Source organism: Simochromis diagramma, unplaced genomic scaffold (genome assembly GCF_900408965.1).
Source record: "Simochromis diagramma unplaced genomic scaffold, fSimDia1.1 OVJJ01000176.1, whole genome shotgun sequence".
Classification (NCBI taxonomy): Eukaryota; Metazoa; Chordata; class Actinopteri; order Cichliformes; family Cichlidae; genus Simochromis; species Simochromis diagramma.
In genome coordinates, this window is record NW_024386892.1 from 6,587,728 (window position 1) to 6,613,400 (window position 25,673).

The following is a 25,673-nucleotide window of genomic DNA, read 5'->3' on the forward strand; positions in this document are numbered from 1 at the left end:
GGTACATCAGCACTGCAGTGCAGCAGTTTGTAATGCTTAAAGTCAGAGAATGAATGGAGAATCAACAACTGCAAACTTTATACAGTTTGTCCTGAACATTTTCTAAACACTTTAGCAACAACAATTTATTTATTGTAGAGTCATTTATTGCATGATTTATCAGCCAGTGATGGCGATGCTGGTAGCTGCATCCACCCCTGTATGTAGAAGTGTGTTCCAGTAAGTCTATCTAATATATTATCTGTTCTGAATGTATTTTCTGAGTAAATACTGGGTGGATGAAAAAAAAACCACTTTGGTGTCTTTGAGAATAATAGTAAAGCCGTGATTCTCTTCAAACTCAAAATCTTGGTAACTATTTGTTAAATACCAAGATGTTTGCATTGCAAAAACCTAAAAAAATATAAAAATATGGAAACTCTAGGACAGGGAAAATTTTAAATAACTGATTTTTGGTAGTCTCAGTTATATTCACCAGCTATGTTTGACCAGTGTTTGATTGTTTTTTTCTAACTTCTTTCCGTTCAAGCTAAACTCAAGTTTAGTTCAGGCATCATCAGTCTTGGGCTGCACATTGTTAGCTTTGCAAACAACCACAGAAAATCTTAATTTTCCAACACAAAGCCCTATTAAGATAGAAAGTGATTCACTCAGTGGGGGTTGCTTTGTAGCTGACAGTTGGTAACTAGCGCACAATCATTTAGGTAGATAACTCTCTAATGGATTTATTTCTCAGTCACATGTAAATCAGTGGTTTTCCTACCGATAGCTGCTTCAGTCATTTGCCTCACTTCGTGTTGCTAATGAATACTTTACCCAGTGATGGCAAGTGAATGTTTGGGTTTCTATACCACTGCTAGTTGGTTCTGTGGAGGATGGACACCCTTTAAGAAAAAACATCCTCAAGCTTCATCAGCTGATTTACAGTAGGTGTAGAACAATTAAGCCAAATATGTGAGTGTAGTTAAACTTCATCCAGGCATGTTGAGTGGCACTGATGTCAGGTTGGTTTGGATCCTTCAGAACACCGACTGAGAGAGGAACAGCTCGTTTTAACACAGTGTTGCTTGTTGTCGAGTACTCACAGAGTGTTCTTGTGTTTGGTCATGACCCTGGAAGTGCTCTGCGTTCATACGTGTGCTGAGATTACCTCACTGTCCTTTTGCTCCAGGTATTTTCTGTCCGCATGGATCCATTCAGTCATAATATCATTGTCAACCAATAAGAAACACACAATTGGTCCTAAAAAATCCACACAACTTGAATCATAACACCATTGTGATGGATGGAGACTCAGAGAAGATTTTGGTTGTTTGATCCAAAAATATCACTGATGGAAGAAAAGCATGTTGTTCTCTCTGCTGTTTTCCCGGATGAATGCGAACTTTAATTTGCTGTTTAGAGTCTCTCATCATGCAACCTGTGCATGAGTTTGCATGTGTTTATGTCGTACCATCTGTGGCATGTTAGCAGAGAATTTTTGTTTATGGCTTTAAGTTTCCAATTCCCTGACACCTGTATGATCCTCCCAACAGCAAAATATTTAAAACACATAAACAAGCACACATCTATACCCACAGGCTTGTTGATATAAAACATTTTCCTTAGTTGAAACCTCATGTGTCCTCACAGCAGTCTGTCCAGCCTGAATCTAGACTAACAACCAGGTCTCTTTGAATGGTGCCGTGAAAAAAAAAAACTGTTGAAATGTTCTGTTGTATGTTAGAAAATACACTCACTGTAAGAATCCAGAAAGAATAAATATATATATCTGTATACTACAAGCGTCATTCACTATTGACCTTCCAGTCTTACACGACCCATAATTTTACCTCCTGAGGCACAGCAGCCTCCATGTGCCCCTTCCTTTTTTAAACATTTCCACATGTCATCCTTGTCTAAGACCATATTTGAAAATATCATGTCCATATACTTGATTTTTTTTAAGAAAATGTCCTGCAACGTTCAATACTCCCACTTTCTAAACACATTTACATGTACTTTTCATTAAGAATTCATAAATACTTTTATCATTAGAAATAAAATGTCTCTAACTTGATGATGATAAAATTCTGACATGTTTGCTTCAAACATCTCAGGCCAGTTTCTTGTAATTTAATTTAATTTAAAGATTGAGGCACATCTCTGATATTCATATTTCATCTATAAGCCAAATAAGTTTTTTTTCTCACTGTTATCTTAAAAGTTGATTGTTCCACAGCAGAAAAGATCAGTGCAGCAAGAGAAAAACAAATAATATTTAAAAATGTTAAATTCTGACGGGTCAGAGTTGAGTGGAAGGTTTTGCATACGTGGAAGATGTATGCAAAAGTGGTCAAAATTGAACCCTGGAAGGCTATGTGAAATCAGGCAGACTGTCAAAACCTTCACAGTGTGGAGACTGTCAAGGTCTTAGGTTGTTCCTGTCAATGATAGAGAAAGAATACCACAACAGCTTTGACCTATCTGAAAAGAATTACATAGCCCTGATTATTCCACCCTGCCAAGGTCGGCCAAAGAGTACTGGGATAGTAGTAAGTTTCTATTCAGTTTCAGATTCACCCTGTTTTGCTATGTGATGAACTCTACAAACTGAGCAGAACAATGAAAACTGTTTCATTGTTTTGTCTATTCTCAAAAAAAGTCTCAAGAAAAGATAAGTACACTGGCTACTTTTACTTGTCTTGTTTATAGGCTGGCTGCGGGTTCTTAAAAATCTTAAACACACATTTACTGATAAAAGAGTTTGTATGAATTCTGCCAGCACAAACATTTCAGAACTGAATGCTACTATTTTTGACCCCTCGACACATTTAGATCACACAGTGCAACGGCACTGTTAAGAGTGTGCTATTTTTGGAGTGGGCGAGAAGATTGGACGAAATGTAAAAAAAGCTGTTGGCCAACTAACAAAAAACAAAATGCTTGGTAGTTGACAGGAAAAAGGACAGATGTGAGATTTGCGAGGAAAACTATACTTTCAGTCTTGGTAGTTGTTTGCTTATCAAACTTAGGACAATACGGTGACATTAGCAATCAGGATAATTTGTAAAATTTACCAAATAATTGCATTTTACCTTGTTATTCTGAACCAATACCTACGGGTTAAGAAAGTTGTGTAAAAATTATAGCTTTCCATGTAGGTCTGTGAAAAACTGAGTAAAGCCTTACTGCTTCCATAGAAGAGGATAGATAACTGTAGGCTGCTGTAGGAGGCCACAGTCTTTACAGGGATTGATGTACAAGCAGATTCACCAGAAGATCAGACCATTTAATCCTCATTCTGAACCTAAAAGCCACATATCAGACTCTACAGGCCTCAGTCAGCATACTGAATACTAAAGCTGACCACACAATTAGAAAAAGACTGAACAACTATGGCTTGTTTGAAAGGGGTGCCAAATATCTCTCTTCAAGTGGAGATGTTTGGCCATAAGCCTTAGCACTACTTCAGCCGAAAACTCAACACAGCATATCAGGATAAACACCTCGTGTCGACACCTCGGGTGATGATTTGGGCTCGCTTTCTAGCCACAGGACCTGGGGACCTTGCAATTAAGTTGACCATGCACTCCAAACTCCAGAGTGTTCTAGAGTCAAATGTGAGATTATCTGTCTGATAGCTAAATGCTTGGCTCAAATTGGCTCAAGCAACACAACAATGGTCCCAAGCACAGCAGCAAATTTATAACAGAATGGCCAAAAACAGAAAAGTTGTCCCTGTGGCCCAGTCAAAGTCCAGACCTCAACCCGACTGAAATATTGTGGGTGGACCTTAAGTGAGCTGTATATAATTGAATGGCTGCAAATGTTGGTTAACTGTTGCAAAGAAGAGTGGGCCAAAAGTCCTCCACGACGATTTTTCAAAGGACTGCATAGAGTCCTGTGAAAACCTTCTTTCTCACGTGAAAGTATTTAAACCTGTAAGCATCATGTCAGAGCAGACACAACAGTTTTATGTAAATTAACAGTCAATGAGACCAGTGACTATCCAGTAATCGGTGCAGCTCTACAAAGTTACCGTAACTTCTAAGCCTATCAAAGGGATGAACATGAGCTAATGCCAGTCTAAACTAAAATAGCAGCCTGGTGATGCACTTTCAGCTTACTCTAAAAAAAACTTCTCATTGAACCCAAACTTTTTGATATTGTTAATGATACCTGATAAATACAGCAGTTGTTCACAAATAAGCAGGTACCCTGGCTGGTTATGATGTGAGAACCTCCAAAAACTATAAGCCTTTAATAGTCTAATTAACTGGTTCCAGTCTTGGCATTAAACATTGGGCCTATTATTAAGAGCAAAAAGAACCACCACTGTTTTGGAAATGTCTCTGAGTTGTTCCAAAACATGTCCCTAAAATAAAAAAAATGCCTCTGTTAAAATGATATATCAGTTATTACAATAACAAATACTGCATTAACATGAGATGTGGCTGTTTTGGTTGCAGCTTATCCCGGGGCTGCTGGTTGTGTGTATGTGCACGCTTACTGTTGTGACTTTTTATTGTCCATGTGTCTGCCCTTCAAAGCCATGAATACAAAGTGATGGGATGAAATCCTCATGCACAAACACACAAAAACACAGTGTGAGCAGAACACGGCTGGGAATTTGCTCGTTTGCCCAGAAATTAAAGGTCAGTTCACGCCAGAGATGATGGTAAACTCCATTTGCACAATGCACATTCTTCCTGCAATCACCCACCTAAAATTCTTGTTATCTGCCCTTTCAGTCTTTTGGTTTCATTTCCAGAAACCTACCAAGCATGTGTTTTTTTGGGGGGGGGGTTCTTCTTCAACACCCCTCTAAAAATTACTCAAAAAGTCATAACTATCAGATGAATATGTGCAGGATAATAATGGTTGCAGGAAACTGCTTTAAACATTCTTACTTTGTATGAATCCTGTTTTCTTGTTGCTCCAACAGCTCATTTCTGCCAGAGGGTTTAATAAAGTCTCATTTTGTTTTAGCTGATCACAATATTGCCAGGTATGTTTTCTTTGTTTTGCTCTTCAGACAGACAGGATGAAATATGACTGAGTCAAAGGAGCAATAGAACAGAAAACTTTTTTGTCCCTTTTAGTGCATCTACTGAAATAAAACTTTTTTCCCTTGAAGTTAATATAACAAATCTTAGTGTCTGACGTGTTATTTAGTTTATATTTACAGTATTGTATGTGTCAGTAAAGCATTAATAAAACTAAATATAGAAGATTTTAGTTGAAAATGTAAAATCAGATGTGCCTTGAAGGAAAAATATTCATGTCAAATGAAAGAATAGGATAAAAAAGAACAAGAAATAAATCATTAGCCAATAAGCATACCACAAATAATCATCTCTAAGACATGATATGAAGAAAACTTTAAAAAATTGATTGTAACCCAGTGACTGAGAACCTCAACTCACCAGGAAAGTGTGTGTTCGACTCAGGACTGAAAGTCTTTTTATAGCCATTTAAAAAAAAAGCTAATGTAAGGCACTTGAACACTAACATCCCTTTTTAAAACCTGGAAGCTACATCCATCTCTTATGCAGTCTTTTTTTACATTGAAATACAACAAAAAATATCACAGTACCTGCTGGGTGCTAAAGATAAGCCAGTTACAGCTGTGTTTCCCAACCAGGGGTACACGGAGAATAATTGTGTATATTTGAACAAGTTTAACCAGTAATGGATTAAATGGATTATGTCACCTATTCACTGAAGCCTTTGACCTTTTGCTCTGTGTGTGTGTGTGTGTGCGTGTGTGTGTGTGTGTGCGCGCGCGCGCGCGTGCACGTGCTCGTGTGTGTGAAGCAACCTTAGGTTGCAAACATTGTAAAGAAAAAATGCTGACAATGGTTAAATAATTAAAGCACACAACAATGGTCTAAAAGTTTTTAAATAGTTATCAGTACTTCGTGCTTTGGAAAGTTACATTGCTAGCTACATATAATAGATACAACAGCTGATATATGTTTTTCTCAGTGAGCTAAAATATTAAAATATCAATATTAATTAATATGAATGTTAATTAAAGTGTTTTGCCAAAACTATGCCAACGACTTGGTATTGTTAAAAAGATATGTAAGTTACAGTTTTTATTACTAACAGTATTAAAAATGTAAAGCTGACTATAATGGGTAAACAAACTAAACTAGTTACTTATGAAACATATAGCTGTTAAATTGAGTAGCAGCTACAGAGTGAATGCCTGAAATAGTACTTTATGGTTGGTTGAACATCAAATTCAGAATATGTAGAAATACCGTCAGAACAAGGGCAAAGAGCAGAACTGTTAAACATAGTGGAAAACTAAATATGAAGAAAGAGTAACAAGCTTTTACATAAAAAAGAAGAAGGATAAAAAACTTTTATAAAAAACATTTGTGTAACATATTTACATAATTTACAAACAGAGGATGTCAAATACAGATCTACAGTTTTTCATAATTCTGTTTTGTTACGTGGTTGTTTTGGATACATGATCTCAGACAAACAAATGTCCCGTCCTGTTGGTGCCTGCTCGAACAGGACTCATTGTTTCACACAGCTTGTGTTACAATGGTTTTATTAATGAAGGGGGAGGGTCTAATCATACAATTTCAACTGTGTGAACATGTCTGTGTTTCTTTTGGTTGGCACAATGGTATCCAAATCAGTCATCAAAGTCCTAACCAAGAGCTCTAAGCTTTATTGTCCCGCGTTTAGTTTTTGTTGCTTTTGGCCTCATAATCACGCATTAAAGTGAAACTCCACCCAAAGTCCACCTCATGAATGGGGTATAACCTTGTAAAAACAGAAATACTTCTAAAAGATGCACTTTTTTTTTTCTAGTATACTAATCGCTGTAGAGCATCACTTGACAATAAGATTTATGTCCATGTTTGGACATTTTTAAGTAGGTTGTCAGAATAATACTTGCTTTAGTTAGCAGGATTGTTGCTCTGTATCTGAATTCTGCATTTTTGGGGAGAAAGGGCTTCCAAGGCTTTGTTGACTGCTCCAGCTCAGTTTCATGTATCATAGAAGGTAATTTTCCACTGAGTTTAGAGCATGAGCATATTGAAATGCATCATAATGGAGACATTTTTTTTAAGTCCCTGGCTCACCTCCAGAAAGAATTCATTCCCATTCCCAGGTCAAACTGACTCCACTTGGCATTCGCGAACATTGAGATTAATGGTTCAGTCTTTCAACAGTGTTTTCTCAGTCATGCTGTTTGTTTTGATAGTGAATATTACTCTGTCAGAGGTTGGCAAGGATGCGCACACATTGCGTGTTAATTCATGATGGCTGAGTTGACTAAGCTACCACTGTGTCTTTCTCGCCACCTATTCCTCTCACTCTCTCTTGTCCCTGACCCACTTTATTGAACAGAGGAAGATGAACAACAAGTGTTTTGGGAACATTACGTCCCGGCTCTCTTCCTCTGCTCCCTCCCTCTCCTCGCCATCTCGTCTTTTCTCCCATAAGCCTCTCATCTATGCTCCCATCACCTCCACCACCACCACCACCCCGCACTCCTCGTAAAGAAATATTTTTAGACTGCAGCTCACGCTCCCTTCTTTTCAACTTTGTTATGTGACCAAATGAAAGGTAATGTTTAGAGGTGACACTGTTGTCAGAGCAGGTTGAGACTGGTTTAAGAGCAGATATGTATCTGTGTAAAGTAAACCTATGAATATACACCGCAGTCTTTAGTAAAACACCATCACACGGCATCATACAATAGTGGGAACAAAGACCTAGATGTCGCACCTCACAGTCTTTTGAGTCACAGTCAGCATAATGTTATTAGGATTGAATGCCTGACCTAATAATGATAATAATAATAATGGATTGGATTTATATAGCGCTTTTCAAGGCACCCAAAGCGCTTTACAATACCACTATTCAATGAGATAGTCTGTCTTTCGAGTTCAGCCATTTTGTTCATTTTAACCTGTATTATAGTTGAATCAGTTCTGTGATTGCTGCTAGTTATATGGTTAGTAATATTAGTTATATCCTATTTTAGTATTGTACATTTTGTTAGAGACACCTCTTCAGCTGCTTGTTAATGCAGTTGAAGAGGTGTAGCCTTTTTTCCTGAATCCTTCTAATCTCCCAACCAGTCATGGCAGATGCCTGCCCTCCCCGTGCCTGGTTCTTCCGGAGGTTTCTTCCTGTTAAAAGGGAGTTTTCCTTCCCGCTGTCGCCAAAGTGCTTGCTTATACGAGTCAGATGTAGTTGGGGTTCCTTTTTAATAGTTTAGGGTCTTTAACTTACAATATAAAGTAACTTTTGCACCATTTGCAAAAAATTAATTGAATTGAATTAATGCCAGTATCTGAGTGGACAATCACATGGCAGCAACTCAGTGCATTTAAGCATGTAGACATGATCACGATGAACTGCTGAAGTTTAAACCGAGCATCACAATGAGGAAGAAAGATGACTTAAGCGAACGTGCCGTAGTTTTGGTACCAGACGGGCTGTTCTGGCTATTTCAGAAACTGCTGATCTACTGGGATTTTCCCACGCAACCATCTCTGGAGTTTACAGAGAATGTTCCAAATAAGCGAAAATAGCGACAGTGAGCGGCACTTCTCTGGCAAAAATGTCTTGTTTATGCCAGAGGTCAGAGGAAAGAGGCCAGACTGTTTCAAGATGACAGGAAGGCAACAGTAGCTCAAATGAGCGTTAGTTACAACTAAGGTGTGCAGAAAAGCATTTCTGTAAGCACAACACATTGATTCTTGAAGCAGATGAGCTGCTGCAGCAGAAGACCACACCAGATGCCTCGCCTGTCATTTAATAACAGGAAGCTGAGGCTACAGTTCACGCCGAAATTGTAGAAAATAAAATTTTAGTCTGATGTGTCTCTCATGTTGTGTTGCCACATTGGGGCGGTGGGGTCAGAATTTGGTGTGAAGAACATGAAAGCGCGGATGAACTGTGCCTTGTGTAGTGTAATGGGGTATCTTCTTGGCCCTTTAGCACCAACTGAGCATACTTGAGTATTGTTGCGGACAGTTTCCATCCCTTCATGACCACAGTGTACCAATCTTCTTATGGTTGTTTCCAGTAGATCACATGTTTCAAAGCTCAATAATCTCACAAATCATTTCTTGAACATAACAATGAGTTCACTGTAGTCAAACGGCCTCCATAGTCACCAGATCTCCATCCAATAGCATGTTTGGAATGTGGTGGAATGAGAGATTCACATTGTGGATGTGCAGCCGACAAATCTGCAGCAACCTCTGTGTGATGCTATCATGCCAGTATGGACCAAAATTTCTCAGGAATGTATCCAACACTTGTTAAATCTGTCCTGTAGAATAGCAGATAGCTATTGCTATCTTCTATCTGGATAGCTTAAATCAGCGGTCTCGAACTCCAAACCTCAAGGGCCGGTGTCCTGCAGGTTTTAGATGTGTCCTTGATCCAACACAGCTGATTTAAATGGCTAAATTAGCTCCTCAACGTGTCTTGAAGTTCTCCAGAGGCCTGGTAACGAACTAATAATTTGATTCAGGTGTGTTGACCCAGGGTGACATTTAAAATCTGCAGGACACCGGCCCTCGAGGCCTGGAGTTCTAGACCCCTTGCTTAAATGAAATTGACAAACAAATGTGCCTCTTTTGGACAGTATCACAGTATCACAGTAGGGAAGATAGAGGAAATCTCGGAAACATTACATCCAAATAAAAGACAATGGGATAATAAACCTATTAATTATTAAATGCAATAAATGAAGTTTATTAAGTTAATTACTCATTAATATGCTATTAACTTAGGAACGTGAATATGAATACGTCAAAACAACTAATGCTACTCAGTCGTTTACAGTGTAGCATTTGATCGAAATTGCTTGCCCTGATGCTAAAAAGGAACACCATCCACAAGATGTAATAACATTGCTCTTTCAGGATCATCTTTTTCTATAGTTCTAGACTCTTTCCACACCACAGTCAAATTCCTACTCGGACCACTCATTGCACTTGTTCGGTGCACCCTCTTACATTTGCACATGCTCTCCTGCACATGTGCCTTTTTATCTGTGTCAAAACAGCTTGTCTTCAATTTGAGTGACGATTATATTGTTGTCTCCCAATTGATCACATTCCTGTCCTGATGCAACACTTGGTCATCACAAAATCTTGTTTTGAACTCTGCTGTTGGGTGTCTGGGTCAAACCTCAAGACCCAGATCTTTTACTAGTAGCGATTATTGCACATGCACAAAAACAAGTAGTAAAGATATGACTATCTGAGAGGAATCCAAAAAAATAAGCAGTAGTAGTAACTGAAATTAGGTAAGTTGTTTTCTTTTATAATAGGTAATTAGATAAGGGTTTTTTTTTTCTTATGAAGAATTTGCAAGTTTTAAATTCTGCTTAAAAGTAATAAAACTCCATCCTTAATATCTAACTTAAGTATTTGAGTGCTACTCTGTCACATATGGCATGGTTGCTTATTTAAAGTATAGTTGCAAAACCTAATATTCATACTCGCTGACATCAATATTATAGTTTTTCAAATTAATCCTCAAGTTTATTGACTTTAATATCCTCCCAGCCTGATGTGCCTCTCATGCAGTGATTCCACAAAGAGAAAATATACAGTGGCAACAGTCTGTGTGTGTTTGTATGTTTGACCAGATGTGTGTTTGGAACATATAGTCACACAGATGAGGAGATGGAGGGATGGAAGGATGGGGGTAAGAGAGTTGGGAGAGAAGGGTTAGCTGTCACAGAGCATAGGCCCTGCCGCTGGGGACGTAATGGAAAAATCACTCAAGATTACCATGAAACACAGGAAATGCTCTCAATTGGGCCTGATTGCCTTGTGTGTGTGTGTGTGTGTGTGTGTGCGTGTGTGCATGCGTGAGTGTGTGTGAGTGTGTGTGTGTGAACTCCAAATAGAGCTCCTGACAGTGTGAGCAGAGCAGCTCCTGTTTATTGGCACAACTTTTTGAGCATTATTGCAGCTCCTCTAAAAGAAACTACAGCTGTGAATTCCCTGCAGAAAGAAAATGACTTGATACTGATTTGGATACAATAAGATACAATCTTCTACAAAATTCCATCCCAGGACATTCTATAAAGTAAAATTTCAGTTTTTCCTAATGCTTTATTCTGTTAGTGCCAGCACGAAATGAATAAATAAATAAATAAAATAAATAATAGTTTGTATTTGAACATTTGAGTAAAAGCTCACCTGCTGCCTAAAGTAAGAATTTTGTTTATTGACCTCAGAGTTTGCAAAGGGATAATATCATAGATGTTGATTTTTGGATCCAGTGCACTGAATGCATATTATCAAACAGACGGAGGTACCTGAATACAAAAACGTTAATATTGAACCTTCATGTAGGTCCCTTTTTACCTTCCCTTTTTATTGAATCATCATTGGCGGCTTACATGTTGGTCCTGCTTTGTATTTCTGTCATTGGGCAGTGTGATATGGAGCAACCTTATTTCTAAAGATGTATACCTTTAAGTCGCAATGCAACTTAAATGTCTGCAAACACGTTTATATTTGCTTCAATACGGAGCTTTGGAGATTGGAGACATTAAACACAATCTCTGCGAGCTACCCTGAAGTGTCCGTTTGAGTAGCTGTAGTGTTTTGCACTTCTGTCTTGGCTTTATTCTTTTTTTTACTACCTTGCATGCACTGACCCCCTCCCCACCTTCCGCACCGTTTGATTCAATCGACTTTGAAGCTGCGAAACTCAAACAATTCGATTTGTATATCTCGTACACCCTGACCATCTACTGATGATACATTTTATCATTTGCTTTCATTGGACTTACTAAAAGACTGAAATACAAGCCATCGTACTTAAGCATTAACTGAATGTTAGACTCTGATACTGCAACTTTTGATCCTGAATCTTTATGACATAAGTTAATAATGCTTTATGGTTTTGATTATTGTGTTGTTTGAACACAACGAACATGTTTTTCAGACTTGATATTAAGGAGCACACTGTACGAATGAAACGAGCAAACCATAGCATTTATTAGTAAAGTAATAAAGACATGTTAATGTGAAATCTCTATTGAAAGTTGTTCCTGCAAATAAAAAACTAATACATTTATAGGCTGTACTGATCGTTAATCTTAATAAAGAAGTTGGTTCAAAGCCCAGAGACCTTTTTTATTTTTTCATTCCGATCCAGGCTGCCGTGCATCCATTGACTGTCATAACACCATAATCCTACCAATTATTAACAGAAAGACTTCATCACTTGTGATAATAGCAGTGAAGATTTGTGCAGAGAATCTAAGTTTGATGATGAAAACGGATTCTTAATCTACAGTATATTAATTAAAGACATAACTATACTCACAAAGATTATATAAATTTTGTCTGTTTTCTGGTTTGCAACATAGATTATTAGCTCTTGTTTACACCCACTTCTGAGCCCACAAAGCATTTTCACATTAATAAATATCATTCCATTAGTGCTGCTGAACACCTGCAGCCACTTAATATTGAATTTCCTGCACCGAGGTGATGTGTAATACAAAGATTAACGTCAGCGTGCATTTAAATTCAATCAAAAATGCATTAAATTCATATGTGATTTTTGTACCTTTCCACAGGCAGCGCAGAATTAATGTGCAGGGAGTCGCCTTGGGGTGAGATATGCAAACAGGCAGCCGGGGGGGGTCGCAGTTGTAATTTTTCATCTGGGAAAGTACAGAACAAGTGCTGCTCTTTGCTGTGCCAGTGTGCCTTTTGGCAAGGCACAGCGTCCAGCTCTTCAGCGGGACAAAACCATGGTTGTTCTGGGCAGCTCAGCTCGGATTGATGAGAGTTTAGGGTTTCCAGTGGATTTCAGAGAAATGAAAGCAAACATTCATCAACAACAAAAAGCACAAAAACCACAAAAAAATTGATTTCTTGGCAGGCGAATGTGAAAACAGCGCAACATTAAACATCATCTTCTCGTGCACTACATTCCCCTCCTCGATTGAAAATCACTCCAACTTGAAAAAAAAGCACGAAAACGTTCAGTATTTTTTGTGACCTGAGCCTGACTCCAAGTGTAACTGTTATGCAAAAACGTGGTCAAACCCAGCTGTCAGGCTTTGCTGCATCTAACATGTCACGCTAGTTTTCCCATTAGCATAGCATTCGCGGCTTAACTTTGCACGAGATCCAGATGCATCTCCTAACTGCTCGGACCTGTTAGATGACTGCGAAATACATCACATGACAAAAAATTATATAAGTGTAGTTATGAAATATAATGGACAGGAACCAGATAGACATTTTTAGCATATCTGAATTTTTCGTAGGGTTTTTTTTTAACGCTCCGTCAGACAAAAACACGGTGGGACAGAAAAGAACAAACTTTTCAACAGCACGGGATTGTGCAACTCCCTTTTTTATTTTTGGAGCTTACAAAAACAGAACACTTGCATAAGCTCTCGACCTGAAGCACGCACGCTCCGTCTCCTTTTTGGCTTGTCAGGGCGACTGTATTTATGAAAACACCTCGGGCTGAATGGCTGCAGTGGCTGCATCGAGGACATGTTGACATTTTTGTAGCGATCAACCATCAAGCCCAGAGCGGCTGCATTCATGACCAACCTTGTCATCTTTCAACACTGCTGCTCTTATCTCTTTGACTCTCTCATTTTCTCTCTTTTGCCTTTACATGCTTCTCCTGTTCAACCCTTAACTTTCTCTCTTTGCCCCCCGTCCTCCTGCCGTTCCCTGTATTATTTTTTTTGTGACTATAAAACTGTGGCTATATCTTTGATTTCTCAAATATATACTCTTGTGTGAAATAAAGTGCATGATATAACTGTAGCTTTAACTAACATGTTTGCTTTCCCTGTTCCTGAAAAGCTTTTACTATGCCTATATTTGACTCATCTTTCTGAATATGGAAACACGCTGTAGCTATACAACACAGATGTCTGTCATTATTTATCCGTACAACCTCTCCGCTCTGCAGAGACTTGAAGCTGGACAATATACTGTTGGATGCTGAGGGTCACTGTAAGCTGGCAGACTTTGGGATGTGCAAGGAAGGAATTCTCAATGGAGTCACCACCACCACCTTCTGTGGGACACCGGACTACATAGCACCTGAGGTAACCCCAGAAACACTCAAACAATGCATAAACAGAGCAACAGACATAACATCTTCTTAACACTTGAGTTTGTCACTTGAGTATTAAACACTAAGCTGTGATTAGACAGGTATTTTTATAACCAAGCACGCCATCCCCTGAGAGTTTATTAAGATAGACTAAATAGGGGGACCAATGCTCGTCTTCATAAACTGTATATAAAAGCAATTTGGGCTTGAGAGGAGTATTTCTGGGTTTTTTTAGATCCTCCAGGAGCTGGATTATGGTCCTTCAGTGGACTGGTGGGCGCTAGGGGTGCTGATGTACGAGATGATGGCAGGACAGCCACCGTTTGAGGCCGATAACGAAGACGACCTGTTTGAGTCCATCCTCCACGATGACGTGCTCTATCCGGTCTGGCTCAGCAAGGAGGCCGTGTCCATTCTAAGAGCGGTCAGTTAGTTGTGGCACTGTGTTGTTTGCGCTGTTGTCGACATCCAGCAAATGAGTTATTTAAGCAGTTTCATACAGATTAAATAGAAACAGTTCACCTACACCAAGGGTGTCCTACTCCAGGCTTCGAGAGTCAGTGTGCTGCAGGTTTTAGATGTGTCCTTGATCCAACACAGCTGATTTAAATGACTAAATTACCTCTTCAACATGTCTTGAAGTTCTCCAGAAGCCTGGTAATGAACTGATCATTTGATTCAGGTATGTTGACCCTAGGGTGAGATCTAAAACCTGCAGGACACCGGCCCTCGAGGCCTGGAGTTGGACACTCCTGACTTACGCAGTCTGCTATGTGGATAATGCGGCGTCCAGACTTTTGGGGATTATTCTGAAGATTCTGAACCAATTTTAGATTCCACAAAGACAGAAAGATATGGTTTCCACATATCATGATAATTCCAGTGGTGACAATTTTGGATATTTAGTAAGAACACAAATTAACATAATCAAATCACCCTTTTTACTACCGTCTTCTGAGTCTTTCATGATTTTTCTTGTGTTTTTCCTTATGCTACATAAGATATATAATTAGATCTTATGTATATCTTATATAATTCTTACTTTTTGTTTGTTTGTTTTAGCACTAAAACTTTCACTTTATAAAGGATTCAAGTAGAATGTATCACAATTGTCCTCGTGTTTCCCTGCTTTTGTCTCTTTTTCACATGTGAGTGAGGATGCTGCTTTTTTCTCAGTGTCATTTGTTGATCCATGTTTCCTGTTCCTCCACTAAAGCAACATAAGATAATTCCCTCTCTATTACTTTTGTCTCTGTGTGGTACTGGTTGTGTGTGCAGCACCACTTGTCCATTTGTGTATTTGTTCATCCAGTTTTTCCATCACAAGCTTTGCGTTTACCTTGGCTGTGGGTACAGTTTGACTGCAAAGCCTTGTGGGAAAGTGTGTGTTTATGTTGGACAGTGTCTTGGACTCTGACCGGTCACTTGACCGGTGCTATGGGCTCTGATTGGACATGTCATCCAGCTGAAGGACTTCAAGTCACATGAACAGCTTGTGCGCTACTGCTCCACTAGTTTTTAATTAAGATACATGCGAAAAATCCTGAAGGCATTTTAATAAAAAGCAATGGCTCTTATGTATCGTTTATACGAATAAGCAACTAATAGTCCCAGAATTTCCCCTTTTCTGCTTGAAAATATGGTGATTCTTCACATGCTGTTTTAGAAACCTTTGGATCTGAACCCATCCTGAGCCCTTTTTTTGCCTTTATACGTAAAAGATCGCATTAGAAAAAGAGCAAACTGTAATGCCAAAAATTAATTTCAGGTAGGAACACAATATTAGAAGAAGATTATTTCCATCAGTGGTAATTTATATTTGGTAGTGTGTTCTGGGGAGCAGCAGCAAGACCCTGAAGAGTCAGAAAAAAATGAAAGATTTTTAATTTTACTTTCTGTTCTGAAACAAAACTTTGCCTTTTTTAGATGTTTGGTGTTTTTGGCCTTATTTTGCGAATCTTCCTCTGACTCAGTCTGAGATCCCTGAAAATGATACCTGTTAATTGTTTCTTACAAGACTAGAATCAGGAAATGAAATAGAAATGAATAGTGAAACAGACTTAAAACCCTGTCTTAGTTTTTTCTTTCCTTCACAAAGACATTCTTGTTCAGCAGCGAATCTCCCTCTTTAAATCATATCCTTTAAAATGTTCTCACTCTTTTTCTTTTCGTCTTTGTTTCTCCTCTTTCTCTCTGGCACTTGTCAGTTTATGACTAAGAGCCCTAACAAGCGTCTGGGCTGCGTGATGGCTCAGGGTCTGGAGGAGGCCATTAAACTCCACCCGTTCTTTAGAGAGATTGACTGGACGCTGCTGGAGCAGAGGAAGATCAGACCACCGTTCAAACCTCGCATCGTGAGTACACACACGCTAAGTAACTAAGCAACTGTGGGGGAAAGCATCTGTAGACTGTTTGCAGAGGATGATGCAAAAATGTGAAGATTATTACTATTCTGTTCAAAGGTAGAGAGAAGAAGTTAAAGTTAAGCCTTTGTTGCAAAAATGCAATTTCTTTGAATGACCAAACACTGATCTTACTTGTTGAAGACTGCTGACACTGCTGCACACCCAGTTACTTCATGTCCAAAGGCTAAATCCACCAAAAGAAGACCTTATCTCTTCTTCCTTTCCTTCCAGAAAACCAAAAGGGACGTCAATAACTTTGACCAGGACTTCACCCGTGAGGAACCCGTTCTGACGCCTGTTGAAGAAAGCATCATCAAGCAGATCAACCAAGACGAGTTCAAAGGATTCTCCTATTTTGGCGATGAGACCAAAGCCTAGACACGTACATGCCGATGTGTAACATTAACCACAAACACCACACCACACCTGAAAAACTTTCAAAGACACCGTATTTAAAGAAACACGGCCTCCTGAGCTGTTCCAGGTTCTGACCACTCCAGGAAATATACTAGACCATTTGTATTACTCATTATGGTTTCTGTGCTCTTGTCGTTTGTCCATTTGTGCATATCCCATGGACCTCAAGCAGCATGCAAGTGCAGGTCAGTTACTGTAAGAAATGACCCGATGCTCCTTCGGCTGGTTCGGATGTGTTGTAAAAGCAGGCGGCGCGGCGGACAAAACCAAACTGAAGTAGCTACAAAGGCAAGGTCATGTTCTCTGTGTGTGAGAGTGAGAGAGAAATAAGATCATGTGTGTACAAGTGTGCATGCATGTGTTGTTGCACACCTCTTCTAGAGAGAGTCGTTTCTTTACATGATGTGCTGCGTCCTGTGTCTCAGTGTTTAAACAGTGTTTTTCCTTCCTACGTGTATGTAAATGAAAAAAAAATCATTGAACCAATGATTGTATTTAAACAAGAAATATCTTGAAAACTGTTTTATTCGTTATGGAAAGGAGTGTGGAAAGGAGGTGTGAGAAATCAGAGATTTTTCTGACGTTAAAAGTTTAGTCTCAGTATTCGTCAGTGCGTCATTACCTTAAATAATAACTCGAGAAGAGGCATCACTGGAGTGACACTTTGGCATTTTAAATTTGAGTTTAGCATTATCTCAGTAGTTCTGCTGTGCTCCGTTACTAACTTTCTTTTAGCTTCTCAACATCGACATTCCAGTTCCTCGTTAAAAAATACAAACAAAGACAAATGGTACTACTGTAGCTTACTACTGGGAGTGTCCATTATGGGGATGAGGTTTGCTTACAGTGTTAACAAGCTGTTTTGCATATAACACGATACTTGACACGGAGACACTTGTCTAGTAAAGCCAAATAACAAGCTGGAACAAGCTGAATCGGAAACGTCCGGGGTGCCCTTTAAAAACACGATTCATTTTAGCTGAAGTGCTTGTTACTGACTCTCTCGATGCACCTTGTGGAGCGAAATCTTCCTGGATCAGCTCCTTAAACACCTTTGTGACCAGTTTATCCTTGAAATGCCTTGTGTGCGCGCGTGTGTGTACAGTAACTGTGTTACCAGTGAATGTACTGGACCTACTGTCTCTAACGTGACAAACCAAACCCCCGTGATTCCACAGGAAAGTCGAGGATCGTACACAGAGGAGAATGTGTTTAACTGAATGTATTTGCTCTGCAGTGTGTGTGTGTGTGTGTGTGTGTGTGTGTGTGTGTGTGTGTGTGTACATACGAGGAGAGCCCGTTTTCTCTTGCCATCAAGTTGTACTTTTTTTTTTTTAATTTAATACATTTTTTTGGTTTTTGTTGAGTAGTTTTTACTGGATTGTCTTGTTCTTTTTGTGTTTTTAGAAATCTTTAAATTTCATGTTGTAGATTTCAGTGAGACTCACGTGATCAGACCCTCCTCTTCCTCCCCTCTCTTGTACGGCCTAAACATGGAAGTAAAATAAGCTTCAAATAAGGAAGAAATTGGACCGATTTTGCTCCATGTTGCAGGTTGATACCTTTATAGCGAGCTGAAAAGAATCCAGAAATGTTAAAGAAAACTCCATGTGCAATACTCTGAAATAGGAGTTTTGGGGGGTTTTCTATCTTTTTTGCTCTTTTTTCTTCCGTTGTTCCTGCATTTGAAGAGAAGTACAGTAGGTTCAGCTCACAGAGAGAAGTGACAAGTATTCACCACGTTCTCTCAGAAACCATCAAATAAGCATTTCAGCACCATTTCTCTCACATTCATATGTAATTGCCACACACTGATGAAAGATATTTGCCAAAAATTAATATTGTCAAGAGCAGCCAGCGCAGAAAGTAGCGTGCTATTATAAGAAAAACAATGGCTACAGTTTAAAGTAGATTGAAGCTTTGAAATCTGCCTTCAGATCCTATAAAAAATAATCATTTATGTAAACATATCAATAAGTGCCCCTGAGGGCATATTTAACAGAAATTATGATGATAAGGGCACTAATAAACACAAACATGACCGAAAGTTTACTGGGAGCCTATTTAATAGACTAATACCTAAAGCGTATGTGCTCTTTAATTTCCTTGTACTTTTTCAGAAAGAACTGTGTAAATAATGGTCACAGTTCCCAAATAGCTAAACAGGAAGTAGTCTCTGTACCGCGATGGGCTCATGCACCACTAGTTGGAGCAAATCTAAACTCTCCTTGATGCTCAATCACAAGTGCACGTTTCATGTTGAGCTGCTATGTGAGGAAATGTGCAAACTTCAAATTCAATTTTAAGGAAATGTGCAACACTGGAGTGCTTGGAGGTCACAGGAGTTGGTATTCTTAACCTGTCCCATGCAGGTGGTGGACATCAACACCTTTCTTAACTCGTCATGGTGACCATTTAGTTTGGTCATTTGTAGTTTTAATTCTTACTTAGAATGATTCTTACAAAACAAATAAATGACAAAATTAATTGAACGGTGTGAGGGATGCTGGGCTGTTACCTTAAAGCCTGTCTGACAGGGGCAGCCTCCACCCATATGTGTGACACCCCATCACGAAGAGGCAACAACAGCTCCAGTAGGAGAGGACATAGACCAACACGGTAGCCACAAGGGAGACAACACCCCGGTTCTGTGCTGAGAAATCCTTGGTTATATGGGGACAGAAGCAGTTGCAGGTAATCTGTTAAAATATCTGGAACATGTTAGATCTTCTTGACAGATCATGGGGCACACAGCCTCAGAGCAAGAAGGTCCCAGGTTCAAATCCACCATCTGGCTATGGCTTTTCTGTGTGGAGTTTGCATGTTCTTCCTGCATCTGCATGGGTTCGCTCCAGGTACTTCTTCCAACCGTCCAAAGACATGCAGATAGTAGAGGTTAGGTGAACTGGTGATTCTAAATTGGCCGTAGGTGTGGATGTCTACGTGTTAGCCCTGTCCAAAATGCCAATTTCATCCTATGGCAGCTGGGATAGGCTCCAGCTCGCCTTGACCCTGAATTGGATGGATGATGCTGGCCAAAGACTTTGATTTTGAATTAGACAAGGACAAAACTACTGCACTGGCACTGATGGGTTGCATTTAATTTACAACTCACAAAATAACAACTTAAAATAAATAACAGCTGATTATCATGCTTTTGTATTTGTTGAAACAAACAGAAAGAAAATGCAGTTACAATTAAAATCCGATTCATCTCCACGTTTTAGCTGCCTAACCTCAAGATATCACCCTGAAATTACAGGGATAGACGATGAGTGTTTTTCAGACACGCCATTCTCAGATCTGAAGATTTTGAGTGCTGTGTGTAAAAAAGCATTATGATTGGAGCAAGACTGGTCCCGGTAATACACTAGAGCTGCTTGTGTCCACTGAGCACAATACTTCCACCAGACATGTAGCAGCACATTTCAGAAGTATCTCAGAAGCTACTTTTGGTCCCTTTAAGGTAGCACAGAGTAGAGGAAGAAGGCAGGGTGTCAGGGATGTTAACGACATAGAATAAATGTTCAATTTCCAAAATGATTCCCCATCCATCCCCATAAAGCCTCTGCTTACAAAGTGCTCAAACATTTCAAGGGTGATACTGCATTTTTTGGACCGGTACCAGCGCCAGTCAGTTAAAGCTGAACAAACTGTGTGATGACAGCATTTATAAATGTCATCAAGCATCTTTTATGCTTTTTCTTTTTATTGTGTAAAAGAAAGAAATCTGACAAGATACAGCTGTGATAGGCTAATATCAGCCAAAAGATGACAACATAAGACCTTTACTGCGAAATTGGTTTCAAATCGTGCTAAAAAGTTACATATGTGGTCATTTGTGGGAGTTGTGATCTAATTTTATTCACATGCAGATGACATTTAAATGAGCTTTCATTAAAGTCCAAGAATAGCACAACAAGCAGCACCGTTCATGTAGCAGTAAAACCCATGCTGTAGCAGCAGTTTGAAGAGCTGAAGATGCGTTACTGTAAATACAGCGGATCTATCGATTAACGTTGTCCAACTTTTCTTCTTCTCTCGTGTCTCCTGTTGCTTTAGTCTTTCATTCGAAAAAACAAAAGTCAAACTATTTGTCCCACTACAACTAGAAAGGGACGCCTAGTCCTCCATGTTAAATGCCAAATGCTCATCTTCACTCGTTGTCACATCAGCGATGGAGGCGGTTGGAGATAAATGTAAAACAAGGAGGCACGATGTTGATTTCAAACAGTGGATACAGTATTATGATGCATACAGTGTCAAACGTTCATCTTCCCGCAGCGTGTTACTGTATGTTTATGCGGTTTGTTCGCAGTCCCTGTATTTGTGAAGCTCTGTCTGTACATTTTGTTCATTGATGAATTATTTCCATGCCCTTCATGTGTGTTTATGTTGATTTTTTCTTTTCGCCCTTTTGCGCTACGTGCCAAATGTACTGTATTTTAAAAGGATGTGAAGGTGTATTTTAATTTTTTTGAAATGAATTAAATATGATGTCAGAGAGAGACGGCTGTTTGTTTGGTGTATCATTTCAGCTCCTATGATTTTTAATGCTCACTTTGCACTGATTTCAGATGTGTCAAAAAAAACAGATGAAAATATGTTTTATAATTTGCTCCCCTTATTACATCACAGTGAGCAAAAAGCAGAAGCTACTGTATGTGTATCTTTTCCATCTGAAGTATTTGAGATGTTGACTCAGGAGGACAATGTTAAACACACAAAGCATGTGTTTCTGAACAATGCGGTGCAACCTGCTCTTAAAACGACAGCTCAACTTTGATGTTTCGCTGAGAATAGCAACAATAGCTGTGACGCAGGCTGTTTATTGCTGTCTACTTTGGTTTTTAGTTGTACACCTTACATATCATAATTAGAAAAAGTGAATATTTAAAGCCAGCTCTTGGTCTGTTCTGCAGGTGCTTACACATAAACACAAATTGATACAGTTGTGTTACATCTACACCTGACAACCTGCAGCATAGATAGAAATCTGTTTTCTAGTTCAGCGGACAATGCCAGTAAATGACTCCCGAACGGCAACCGCCAGAAAAGTGCAAATGGTGAACTTGTATGGACTTTAATGGTAAAAGTTTTCATGATAAGAGATTCAATATAGAAAATCTAAGTTTTACATAAAACCCAGAACAAGATTTCCATTTTAACTGAGGCTAAAAGCAGGACAGCAGGCTGTTTTCATTATTCTATTAAAGAATGAGTGGAAGAAATGAGTTTGGATGAATATACTTTCCATGTTTTTGACATTTTTTGAAGGTTGTGGAGCGTCGCCGATGGAAACACTGCTGTGAAGACTGACAGCAGATCAGTGATAAGAAAGGCAAAGAGAAGACGACACGCGAGGCTGCTTCTCGTGCACGGGCCTCGGGACTGACTCCTGTCCTACTTAATCCAACTTAAAACTCTAGTAAAAACATTTAGTACATTTTATACTTTTCAAGTTAACTAAGACCACAGGTCATTCAATGAGGTTAGGCTGACGTTGCATGCCGCGGCATTTTAATCTGACACAAGAAACTGAAAATGTCAAGAATTCCATGGTTGGAAGTTGGAACCATGGAATGTGTATACATATATATATATATATACGGTATATATATATATGTGTGTGTGTGTGTAAATAAACATATATAAATTTGGAAACTGGAAATTGTCGTTGGCGTCTGTGTTAAAACTTTGTGTAACAAAGTAATTACAGTACTACAAACTACAGCACTATAGATTTTGGTTGTGTTGTGCAATGGTGACATTAGTGTGTTTCAAACAACAGATTGTAGATGTATCATAGTCACGACACACCTATGACATGCAGACTATGACCATGACATCACTCACTGGTTTTGAATTCCACATTTTAAAGTTTCAACAATAGCATTTTGAGTGTCGTCGTGTGTTTTTTAAGCGAGCGTGGAGACGGTGGAATAATCACCGCGGCCGTCGCCCTGATTCCAGTATCCAGATGCATCCAGTTGTTAAATAAAGAAAATCATCCCACTCTGTGGAGGCTTTTCACCACTAGAAAAGCAGAAATGGTCAAAAAAAAAATTGAGTTACCTGACTCAAAATCTGAATTTACTGACCAAGGGTCTCAAAATGTCAATTCACTTTGGAGTAAGACATAATTTTACTGAACTTGGAGGTTGAGCCTTACCTGATTAGGATTTCCTAAGTTTAATACATGAACTATAAATGATGGGCAAACTCTGGCAAACTTAAGACTGTTTTTTAAACTTCTTAGTCTAAGTTGACACAGCATTTCCTCCAGTAAAAGTTTAGTTTCTCCTAGAAAGGTCACACGAGTAGTTAAACTGTGCCTTTAAAGGAGCAGAACTAGGATGCACTGTTAAAGAGTTAAAACTCACTTTTGAGACAATCTGATCCTGTGTGTTTATGGCATAAAGATAAATTCTCAGTCGTAACCATGGTTTCATGTAAAGCTTCATAAGCTTACATTAAAGTGAGAGGTGACTACATTATACTTCTAGTCTGGTTACTGTAGGCTAGTTTTTAGGCCAAAAAGCGACTTTATCTACAGATTGTGATAAAGGAGCTGGAGCTTTATAATGTCCTCACCTGTAGGAACAGGCTGCACAAAACAGGTAAGGAGCTCAGCGGCCACAGTGGGAGGGGCGGGGCTGAATAAAGGGGCGGGGTGGTCTCCCGGTGGCGTTTCCAGCCAATCAGCTGTTCGGGACTGAGCTTCAGCTGAGCCTCAGGTCAGAGGCAGAGCAGCTCTGGGAGTTTGCATATCAGCAAGCGAAGAAAAGTTTTGACAAGCGGACCTGCGGTCGGCTTCTGTCAGCAGCAGCAGCAGCTCAGCGTTCAGCCTGTGTGGAGTCTTTTCTCAGCGGGTGAGAGGTTGTACAATCCTCGGCAGTGTTCTGAGACTGTACGGCCCCAATCACCGCCAGCCTGGACTAACTGAACGCTTCACAGGTTTAATGACTTCATCTGTCAGCGGGCTCCTTGTGACCTGCGCACTTCGGTCTTAAACCTGCTTTTTCTCGTTTCCTTATTTTTTTAATATAATTTTGTTTTAACTCTAAAGTTGGACTTTACTCAAGACTGTCGTGGAAACAGCATTGCGAAAATATGACAGCCGAAAAGGAGAAAAAGAGGTAAGAGATACTGGATTCGCTCCTCTCCTTCAGCCTCTCTGCGGTTTTAATTGCCTTCCGCTTGGATGTGACTTTATTAATTCGCGGATTTAATAACAGAGGCTGTTTATTTAGTGCAGAAATTGCCTGACAGTTGGCTGCTGTGGCACAGAGAGGGACCTGTTGCTGCAGTGCTGCATGTGACTTGGCCTAGCTTTGCGCTCTGTGCTTGTTTGGAAGGCAGCGACAGGCGGTGGTTTCACACAGCTTTAATCTTAGCATTGCATTAATTCTGATGCACCGGGCTGGAAGGTAAGTGGCCGGTTTAGCCTGTAACTGAACCGAGCGTTTGTTTTGGAAATGAGCTGATTTGGGTTTAACTGCGAGAAGCCGCAGTCACATTGAATTGTGCATATTTTAAAACCCCGAATGAACTTTAAAGGACTTTAAAATGCTTTCAAAATATATTCAAATTTGAAATTTAATACAATTTCTGATCTGCTTCTCGCTCATTCTAAGGTTAAACCCCACTGCTGACTAATTTCCACATTAAGTGGTCCTGTAAACAAACCATTAACTTTTAAAAAAATGATGTGTGTGTAAATACCTCTATAGAGGTTCGCTGTTGAAATGCACAACACTTGTAATCTTTTTAAATGGAAGTTATTTTCTTCATATGAAACTTCATTTTTCTTGCATAATTAAACCCACATAAAACACTTTGATCCTGCACACAGGATGCAGAGCAGACAGAGAGAAGGCTCAACTTGCATGCGAAGTAGCAGCTTACTATAGAAAGGTGCATGTCATTATAAATGTATAAATATTAACAAGATCTACATGGACTTTTGAACAAGTGGTAACAAGGGAAGAAAAAAAAGACACCACACTTTTTTTTCTTGTGGTTTTGTTTTTTTGTTTTTTTGTTTTTTGGGTAAGGCAGCACTTTCTGGAGAGAATCCAAGCTCTTAACCTTTAACCTCCTTTTAACAGAAGCCGGGCATCAGTAAAGGATAATCAGTCATTACAGCAGATATCAGACTGCCTGATCAGGAAAGTTCTAGACCTGCAGATATATTGCAGTACCTTGCTTTTGCTCTAACCACCTGATGTTTAGCCAAAATCTGGCGGCAAAATTTGGCGGCATGACTGGCAGCATTCATAGAGCTGTGACATCTTTTTTTTTTCTTAACTTAGTCATATCACACAGCATGATAATCTTGTCCTGTAACTAGTCAAACAGGAGATAATTGTGCATGTTTCATCTAGGTCAGTGTATCCCAGCATTGATCTGACCAGTGAAGTTGTTTATAATTTGGCTCTAATTATGTATTGTAATATTTCAGGTTTCTTCAGTTTCCCTGGCTCTATTCCCTTTTTTCTGGTTGTTAATTGTTCATCAGTAGCCATGAAGCCTCAGGCTTAATCTTGCGTAATAATGCTTTACTCGTCTCAGCCTGTCTCGGTTTGTGTGGTCACAACAGGCCAGTTAGCTTTAACATCTTACCTGTGGGAAATTCTAAATTAGGTTTCCTGCTTGATTCCTGGTGAGAGCGTGAAACGATGCTCAACTTAATATTTAATTAAGAGATTCCCAGAGATTTTCTGCAAATTAATCTTTCACACTACCTGGAGAAGA

At 39.3% G+C, this 25,673-nt stretch overlaps 2 protein-coding genes and 1 long non-coding RNA gene across 5 annotated transcripts in view; 2 read left to right on the top strand and 1 right to left on the bottom strand.

Moving 5' to 3' along the window:
• Positions 1 to 21,424, top strand: part of LOC120734953 (protein kinase C epsilon type-like) — an 89,535-nt gene extending 68,111 nt beyond the window's left edge. The window contains exons 12-15 of the mRNA XM_040034082.1: positions 13,948 to 14,086; positions 14,330 to 14,518; positions 16,302 to 16,448; positions 16,731 to 21,424. Coding sequence (XP_039890016.1) covers positions 13,948 to 14,086; positions 14,330 to 14,518; positions 16,302 to 16,448; positions 16,731 to 16,877 — 622 coding nt within the window. The 3' untranslated portion in view covers positions 16,878 to 21,424. The remainder of the gene's footprint in view (positions 1 to 13,947; positions 14,087 to 14,329; positions 14,519 to 16,301; positions 16,449 to 16,730) is intronic.
• On the bottom strand, positions 1,128 to 25,658 carry LOC120734956. Its single transcript, XR_005696145.1, has 3 exons — positions 25,535 to 25,658; positions 8,027 to 8,034; positions 1,128 to 1,140 (listed from the first exon to the last, which is right to left on the bottom strand). It is a non-coding gene; the product is annotated as an uncharacterized LOC120734956 (long non-coding RNA).
• The window catches only part of epas1b (endothelial PAS domain protein 1b), a 47,922-nt gene continuing 45,891 nt past the window's right edge, over positions 23,643 to 25,673 (top strand). For 2 of the 3 annotated variants that reach the window (XM_040034080.1, XM_040034081.1), the window contains exon 1: positions 23,643 to 24,055. In XM_040034080.1, the coding sequence (XP_039890014.1) occupies positions 24,030 to 24,055 (26 nt within the window). In that variant the 5' untranslated portion in view covers positions 23,643 to 24,029. The remainder of the gene's footprint in view (positions 24,056 to 25,673) is intronic. The other variant, XM_040034079.1, reaches the window with a different exon arrangement.